Source organism: Limulus polyphemus, unplaced genomic scaffold (assembly GCF_000517525.1).
Source record: "Limulus polyphemus unplaced genomic scaffold, Limulus_polyphemus-2.1.2 Scaffold3120, whole genome shotgun sequence".
Lineage (NCBI taxonomy): Eukaryota > Metazoa > Arthropoda > Merostomata > Xiphosura > Limulidae > Limulus > Limulus polyphemus.
In genome coordinates, this window is record NW_013668730.1 from 91,378 (window position 1) to 100,943 (window position 9,566).

At 34.7% G+C, this 9,566-nt stretch overlaps 1 protein-coding gene across 1 annotated transcript in view; it reads right to left on the minus strand.

Moving 5' to 3' along the window:
• Positions 1 to 9,566, minus strand: part of LOC106468702 (solute carrier family 35 member F6-like) — a 65,426-nt gene that overhangs the window by 21,393 nt on the left and 34,467 nt on the right. The window contains exons 4-5 of the mRNA XM_022397063.1: positions 8,448 to 8,774; positions 4,422 to 4,532 (exon numbers count right to left, since the gene is read on the minus strand). Coding sequence (XP_022252771.1) covers positions 4,422 to 4,532; positions 8,448 to 8,774 — 438 coding nt within the window. The remainder of the gene's footprint in view (positions 1 to 4,421; positions 4,533 to 8,447; positions 8,775 to 9,566) is intronic.

The window sequence follows — 9,566 nt, forward strand, 5'->3', positions numbered from 1 at the left end:
TTTTTTATATTCTAATATTTATTACGTGTTATTTTCTCTGAATGCTTAAATGTATTAGTTTAACTAATGGGAGGAAGGGTACATGGACTGATAAACTATTTTAAGTAGTCTTCACTTATCTATTACCAGTTCCACTGGTATAACAGAACACTTGTTCTTGTTTATTCGATTATTGTCTTATTACCGGTTTTGTGTGAATAAACATTTGTGAACTTATGAATCTTTTTGTATCGAGTCTTTTTTCCTATGCCATCCTACTTGTAGATTGTAAAGTTCATTATACTCCATAGTCAGAATTCTCCAAACCTCCAATTAGTGAGCTAACTTAGGTGCCTTCCCTGATATTCTACACTGCCTGCATGGACAAGCATATTCCGAAATGGCAGATGTGGATCACAAGGACACCCTTATTTATAAATTTATTGAGGAACTTCCAAGTAAAGAAATAACACATCATCTGGTGTTGGACATTTTCACCCAAACAGGAGCAGCGAGGTTTACGTTTGTCACTTTGATTCAATCTCAGAAGAGGAAGAAGCTGGCACATTCCAGGCAGTCCTAACCAACTAGGTTTCCTGAACATGAAAGAGCTCCACCCCAAACTGGTCCACTCCCAATGCTTAAAACCCTTGTGGTATAAGCAGGCTGGTTACCTGTTAATAAGTAAGGCTATTTGTACCACAATCAATGCAGTCAATGCTTCCTCCTCGAGTTCACTCTAGGAAAGAGAGCCAGAGCCCATGGTTAGTTAATTGGACATTTCCGGGCAAACTGTTCTTTTATTATCAGGCAGCATGACTAACAAAACCAGCCGTCTCACCAAACTGCTCAGCAGCTGCAATAGGGCTGACTGGCAACAAGCAGTGCGCTATAGCAGTGCAGGCTACAACACATGAAGTGTAGGTTGTGTCTGGTCATTGGCTCAGAAGCAAAGTGATGACGGTCAGCCCTCCCCTGAATGGATTAGGCAGAGCTTGGTATATGCCTGAGATAGTACACAACAGGGTGATTGAGTTTCTGGAATACAGGAATTGTATGGACAAGCACTTTAAATCCAGTACACATTACATTTATCTTGAGACATCAAAACCACAGAGCTGAGATACTAATAGCATATTTTGTTTCTGCTATCAACATACAGGGTATGGATGCCCTGACAAAATTCACAGCATTCTACACTTATGTAACAGGTAAACTAGAACAAAGTGAATTTCAATATTTTCATTCAAACAAGGTTTGCCATGGTTTACTCTGGATAATATCCAGTTTGTTGGTGACATGTCAAACATTAGTAGAACCAACATACAAAACTCACTGCTTTCTATCCAAAAAAGCATGCAGGAGTAGCACAAATAGTGATCTCTCCATCGACAGACACTGTCCTAATACTAATGTGTGCATTTATGGACGAATGTCATTCCAGTTCCTCACTGAAATGGTCAGTGGAGCAGTAAGCAAAGTGTAGGTAGCTGATACCAGATGTAGGGCGGTGTTGCTTCCATCGCATCATGCCAAAAATTAATGCTCTACTTCCAACACACCCAAATGTGCTAGATGATTATTTCAGCATAAATCTAGATTCAATTCAGCAGTTGAGTCTCAGCAGCTTGCTGGCTAAGTATGCTGATGTGTTTGTTGGACCATTTGGACCATTCAGTAAAACTAACACCACATATCACCTCACTGAAATCAGGGACTAACGTCCAATAAAACTACCATTCCAACTGGTTTCCCTGCGGAACTAGGACACTCCCAGTGCTGAAATAATATGTATATTAAAATATTGTGTTTTTAGTAAGTGTGTGGTCATCTCCTGTTGTGAATATTCAAATAAAAGCTGACAGTAATAGGTTCTGTGTTGATTTCCACAGGGTGAATGCTGTAATGTATATTGGTGCCTTTACATTGTCAAGAACAGGTGAATTTCTGCATGAGAAGGTGCCAAGTGATTCAGTACTGGGCAATTCGAATTGGAAGATGAGATTGGGCTAAAAACTGCTTTTAGTCTCAATTATTTTGAAACATTAAAGTTATGCCATTTAGCCTAAGAAACGCTACAGCTGTTTTAAGGAGGTTGATAAGTTTTTACTGAAAGGGCTGCAATGGAAGAAATGCCTGATATATGTAAATTATATATATATTTGTATTTGGCCAAACATTTGAAACTGTTGCTATAAAATGAACTATGTTTTCTTACAAAAAAAAGCTTGTGATATGACATTTCAAGACATATGTTTGTCTTTTCTGTTGATGAATCGGGTAATAGCTGAGGGCGACCATGCCACTATGCTCATATTACAGTGGACAAAGGGGCATGTTCAATGAGTTGGGTGCAGTCCTGGCTTTGTTGGTGGTGTTGTAAACTTTATATATAGCCAGGTTTGTCCCTGTAAGATTTCTTTTTTAGCTTATAGTAACATTTTCTGGATGACAACATTTCCTTAACTGTATTTTCTGTAATACCTGCTATTTTTGGTTAACATTTTCCTTAAATTTATAGTAACTTTAACTTATTCCTAATTTATTTTATGGTTTTGAGAAAGTTAGATTTGGTTTTGCTTAACGTGTAGTTTAAACAATTGGATTTAACGTAAATTTAACTTTGGGTTTTAATTTATATTTTAAATTTTCCATGTGTCTTTATTTTCAACGTAGCTCAAAAGGGTGTGCACTCTGAGCTAGTAAGATAAAATTTTAAAGGTTTTTTTCCCTTTCTCTTGCCAGTTCAACACACGTAGCACACGATCTTCCCTTGAATTTTATACTGTTTTGTGTTTCTTTTCTGACTGTTGTTTGTTAGTTAAAGACTGTGGTTGTAACTATTTATGTTTCGACTCTTTCTTCTCAACAGACTCTGTCTGAGTTCATAGAAAAACACAGAACACATACCATAATTTGATATTCTCTGAAATTACACTTAGCAGCCCCTAACCGACAGTATGAGGGAAATCCATGTGCCAGAAAATATAACAGGTATATGGCGTGACCTATATCTATTGTAACTTGGGCAGTAACTTTGAAACTAATGTAGGATGTACAATCGCATAACTTGTAACAAGTGTATAAATCTTAAAACCTTAGTCTAACTTATCCCTGAAAATGACATAGACACGTTGAAGCACATGAAATGTTTTTAAGTGAAGGCCATTGACGGCTTCAATAAATATACTTTAACTGTGTAGAGTCAAATTTTATATTTTAATTATTTATTTGATTTTAAAATTACACAAATGTCGGTCATACTTACTTCAAGGTACAAGTAATCAACTGACATTCTAAAATATTAGTTTGTTTCGTATATTCTACATTTGTGTATAGAGTCCTAATAAAATAACCAAACAGTTTATCATTACTTAATTACTAACAAGTATGTTAAAGGGTATATAGCATACTTTCCCAAATTACAGAGAGCAATTCTGACCTTACATACGTTTTTCTTTATTACAGACATAAAGATGATAAGAATATGGCGTACCAGTGAGAACCATATAGAAATCATAAAAAGTTATGTAACTTAACTTTCCAAATATCATAAAGAAGAATAAATTTCCACGGCAAAGTTTCTTAATCGAACGTGGACGAGGTTCGATCCAATGGACCGATCATGTAATGAAGAAGGAATGTTCGAGTTTACTATGTATAGCTAAACACAACGACAACCTTTTAGTAAAATGTACAAGTCTGTTGTACACAGAGCATCAGACTCGTTACAAATGTATTTGTACTGTTAATTAATGACGTCAGTCCCACACAAGTCAGAGTGCAATGTGATGCTCATGTGAAGAATACAAATACTTTTGTCTATCGTATACCAGTAGAAAGATTTCAAAATGAGTGACTTAGCCTTCCACAAACAACAAAATAGTGGTCAAAAACTAATGATCTTCCTTTCCCAACCTACATGATGATGATCGGAGATTCTGTAGCTTATTTAAAAACAACAACATAAATTCTATGACCTACTTCATAAACAACAGAAGAATGATCAATCTATAACCTATCTCTCAGTAAACAGAAAATATCATCAGCTATGCTATAAAATAATTCCTAACAAACAAATAGAAAGGTATAATGGAATTTTGGCTCATTTTACAATAAAAAAAAACAACAACAACAACCAGAGGCCCTTTTGTTCTTTAACCACAAATAAAGCCAGTATGATCTTCCTTCAGAAAAATGGTAGTCTAGTTTCCTTCAATACTTTATTTTCTTTTAAATATAATATTATTTTATCATTTTAAATACGAATAAAAAATAATTTAAAACAATTCAGGTTTCTGGTCATAGTATGGCATTAATTGTAATTTGAACGATTTTTCTTTTACAGTATGGTTACTTCTGAACTAATGAAATCATGTTACAAACTTATATTCCACATTTATAAATATGCAGACAAATATTTTAAATATCCTGTTACTCACCCTCCCAACCGACTGCCTGCAGTGGCGCCACGTTGTGTTTCGTAATAAACTTTTCTTCAAACACCATTTGCGTAGCAGTTATGACTTGACCACAGATTATCAAAAGATCTCCTGTAGTGCATAAGAATAAACTAAAATGTAACTCAATATTCTAACATATATTCAAGATAAAATATTATTTCTGTCAGAATTCTAGTTATTTTGTAGTAATAGCGCTAACAAATTTTAAATGTAGTGTTCATAATTATATTTAAGCATTTCTTCATAATGATTTATCTTAATGTTATTAAACATATGTATACCGCACGTTTTATTATACGTTCCATCATATTGTTACGGTTAAAAATCTGTGTTCCTTCTACACTTTTGGTTGTAAAAGCGTGGCTTTATTTTTTTCTTAACAGAAGTTGTTATTAAATTGTGTACACTAGGTTATAGCCATGACTTTCGACTTATTTACAGGTGCTGTTATTATATTTACTGGATTAATGTCTGTGGCATTTCTCAATCGAAAGTTAAGGATTAACGACTGGCTCGGAATCTTTGTGGTTATGGCTGGATTAATAATTGTTGGACTTGCTGATAGTCTTTACTCCACTGAAGAACATAAATCCAGGAATAACATAATTACTGGTAGAATATTTAGCAAAAGTTTCTTTCTTAATTACAGAAATTATCATGACCTCTATAATCATAAAACATTTATGAAATCTGATTAAATGTCTTTTACTGTGATTTGGGATGTTTGTTAATCAATTAGTAACAAAGTTGTATCATATTAATTGCTAATAGTATGAAGCTTGTGAATTAACTTCTCGAGAAATTGAGTTTTGTGTGTCAACAGATAAGTAAGAAATCTGAATTAAGCTTTATATTCCCATTCCAAAAATTCTACTGTGTTAATAGGTAATAAGCATAAGTTTGAAGTTAAGCACAAAGCTACACAATGGGCTATCGGTGCTCTGGCCACCACGGGTATCGAAACCAAGATTCTAGCGTTGTAAGTCCGCAGACATACTGCTGTGCTACTGGGGGGTGTATATAAAAAAATAATGATAATAATGATAAACACGGAGAACCTGGAATTGATTAAATTAATAACAACGGGGATGAGTTCATGTTATTATTTAGTGTTGAGTGATCATTGAAAATGGAAAGGCTTTGTTTAATAAAGATGTATCTAAGTTTTCTAATGTAAACCAATTATTCATGGCAAACTTTGATATGCAGTCTTTATTCACTAAGATCTCTCTGATGGAACCAAATAAAAAAAATCATTAAACAGTTATTCCCAACCAAAGATGCACTGCACTCTAACTATAACCGACAAAAATTCGAACAGCTTCTTTTATTGGCCCTCGAGGACAATCACCTATTATAATTTGATTATTTGTAACTTAAGATTCAGTGGCTGTTTGAACCACGTCCCTTGTGCCACTGCAAATATGACACATGAATTATAGGTTTCAATAGTAAAAATAATTTTTCTTCTATATATATATATATATATTAAGGTTACTAGCCGTAATGACAAATAAAGAAATGTGAACACGTTGGCTAAGAGAATATTTGATCTGAGAATCGCAGTCTCGAAAATGTTTTTGAAATGAGGGATTTTATGGCTCAAATCCTAAGATCTAGCTCGGGATTGGAAATCTTTTATTTATTGAAATTTTTTCTATATTAATCAATAACTTTATAAGCATTTGCTCGAATAGCTTTGTTATAAAAAGTGTTATCGTACCTGTTAGTGCGTCTGAGTGTGTAACTATTATCAAGTAAGAAGGTTCGTTCAGCATCCAGATTATATACAATTAAACTTCAATATAGGCAGCTTTCTAATTAGCCTTGAAGTTTAATCAAGAAACTGCATTGGTTAAGAATGTTCAAGCTATTGGGTTTAGTATCGCGACTGCGAAAATAAATGATTCGGTGGATATCATTAATAACTCTCCGGTCTGGAAATGATCAATATAATCCAGTAAAGCCTGAGGTTCTCTTGTATAAATCCCAAAATTGTGGAAGCCTTATTAGCATCCTATATCCTAGGATTGCGATTCCCACTGAGCCCTCCACTGTTGTAAGTATTTAATCTAGAATTTTAGCTGAACCACCGGGATGGGGGGGGGGGGCATGTGGAAGGGAATGAATAATAAAAAATGTAATGTAAGAAAATAATCTTTCCAGAATGATAAACGAGAGAGGAGGTGTAGGGTAACTACTTATCTAATCCAAAAAGCGCGGCCAAGAAAAAATATATTTGTTATACGAACAGCGACTAAAAGAATTGATATCGGCCAATACAATCAATATTATTGGAAAAATAGTTTAAAATTAATTGCTAAAAAATGTAAACTGTACACTTGGATTGAAATTATGTTGTTATCATGTTTGTCAGTTTCATTAACGATAACACAAGTATTGGTTACTTGTCATTTGGGCGCTTTTTTTTATAAATACTAACAAACACATAATCATACAACGGGCATATCAACAGCATTCATTTCACAGTTTTTGTAAATAGCTATAATGGACTCAGCTACTTTAGATTCACTCTTACGTTTCATATCCAAGGAGCCTTTTGCTTTAAAAGTAACAACACCAGGTACTTCGTGGTTTATTTTAGGTGGAATAGATTTAACGAATGGTTCAACCAAGTTTCGTTTTGTTCGTGCCTTCTTTTCCACAGTTAATTGATGCTGTAAAATGCCTTTTTAAAATTGCTACTAACCTTCTTTAAAGCATTATTGGTTACTGACAGTTCTACATCACTCAATTTAGCACATTGTGCAGGTACTGATAATGAGTCCTTGTCAATGGTAGAAGTGATCTAATAAAACATTATAAGTATAATTATTTTGGCATCCATTCTTATGCTCTTTTGAGAATCAGGAACCCAAATATTCATGACTGTTTGTTCCTTGTCTATAGCAATCATTCTATTATATTAAGTGCACAAAATTTCTCTACTAACACAACGGTTTATCAAAGAGACGGGCTAGTATGGTGCACAAGTGCTTGAAGAAAATGTACAGGATATTGTTGACAGAGTGCATCAAATGGATCACTAAGATCAATATACATACTAGTGTAAACTAAAGTTTTGTGATCAACACTTTCATAGTTTTTGATCAACTGTTTAATAGACCAATTTGAGTCTTTCTTAAGTTTGTTCCGCACAACTTTGCTACATAGAAAGCACTATAGTATGCTATTAAGCATAGCTTGACAACCCATCACTATTGGTAAAACCATTTTGGAGTAAAAACGTTAACGATTCTGCTGCATGATTACCAGATTGATGCTAAATTACCAACGCTGATTTTGTTGCACACCACTTGTCCGTCAGGAACAGCTTTGGACCTCTACTTGTAGGAAGCTAACGATGAGAGCATGGGTCGAAATTTATGCTGGAAATAAGCAAATTCCATCAGAGTAGAATCCAATGCTTTTATAGAACGAGGATCTATGCTTATCAAGTGAAGATCAGACAGACTAGTGACTCTAAACATTGCCACATAGCTCTAGCCACAAGTAAAGATTGTGTTGCCAGTGTCTGTAACAACACTGTGCAGAGTTAATTCTTGTGTATGATGTCAGCATATGCGCTCGGATACCAAAATCTTTATCCAGTACTTGGAATTTATTTCCCCCAATTCATGTTCACGACCATCAATAAACTTTATATTTATATTATCAACGACACTTGTTTGATCTATGCTATACTTAACAGAACACACAATTCCTATTGCTCCATTTACGAGTCCAAGAGCCAATGTTTCTTCTGAGCATAACCTTGCAGCCAATCTTTATTACAATATCTTTTTCAAAGCCAACTGTAGTTAGAAAACTTTTTAGAGACTTTTGAACAAAGATACCTAGGACAATCCACCTTATTGTTTAGCCTGTAAAAACATCTCCATTAAGATTTTTAAACATTGTGATATTGTGGTATCTTTCCATGTTCCATTGGCATTATCAGCAATCGATGAATAGTTAGCCTATTAATATTAAATGCAGCAATACCTGTAGGTGCTGCAACGGAAACATCAGACCCACTAACAAAAAGCCTAAGTATTTTGTTTGCAAACGAGATCAGAATTTCCTTGGCCTCTATGGTAGTCTTGACCTTGTTGAACACCTTCAGTTGGTCCTCATTCAACTTTCCAATCATCCCATTCACATCTACTTGTTCATCATGGTGAATGACATCTTCAAATTCTACCAGAGCATAGTGTGCCTCGATAACAACATAATACAATGGACCACCAGCAGGAGGGATGCTTTGCTGTTCAATCATTTCCATCTCTGTTTGACGTTCTTGAATTAGTTCACGTATATTAGTGCCTGTTTCTTGAAAACAAGACAACTGGTCATGGTATTTCAAACAATCCAAAAGCCTATTTTTGTAAGCATAAAACCTCGGTTTAATTGGAGCAGTTTTCAATTAGGTTATCGCATTCACTGCATGGCCTAAACAACAACAATATGGTATAGAACTATTTTTCTGGTTCTTGTTGTGGTTATATCTATAGTGGTTGTATCCCTTTTTTAAGAAATGGTCAAACATAAGATAGAATCTACCATTATCACTTGGCTGCTTGTTCACAATATCATACCAAGCTAGAAAATCATATAGATTAGTATCTTCAAGTGCAGGCAATCTGTTGAGATAATAAGTGTAAATCCAAGAAGGATACAATAGATCTTCAGAATCCTCAAGCAATCCAGTTATAATGTGATGCTCTTGAACTCTATAACTGTGAATCAGGTTTACATCAAACCATCACAATACAGTACCTGGATCTATGCCATAGAGTGGTAAGCCTAATAACGTGTCACTAGTTTCTACAGAACTACATTCTCGATGTGAAAGGCTCCATAGTGCAACATTCTATAAATAACTATCCGGAGATTAGGTGAGGATTAGCTTAGTAAATCCAGTATTTTGCACAACGTTTTTCTGATTTAGTTATGTACTTTGTAATATACCAATTTAGAATCATTAACTTCTCTCCTATAAATAGTATCCCTGTCACACCAAACATGCTCGCCCTTTCAGCCGTGGGGGCGTTATAATGTGACGGTCAATCCCACTATTCGTTGGTAAAAGAGTAGCCCAAGAGTTGGCGGTGGGTGGTGATG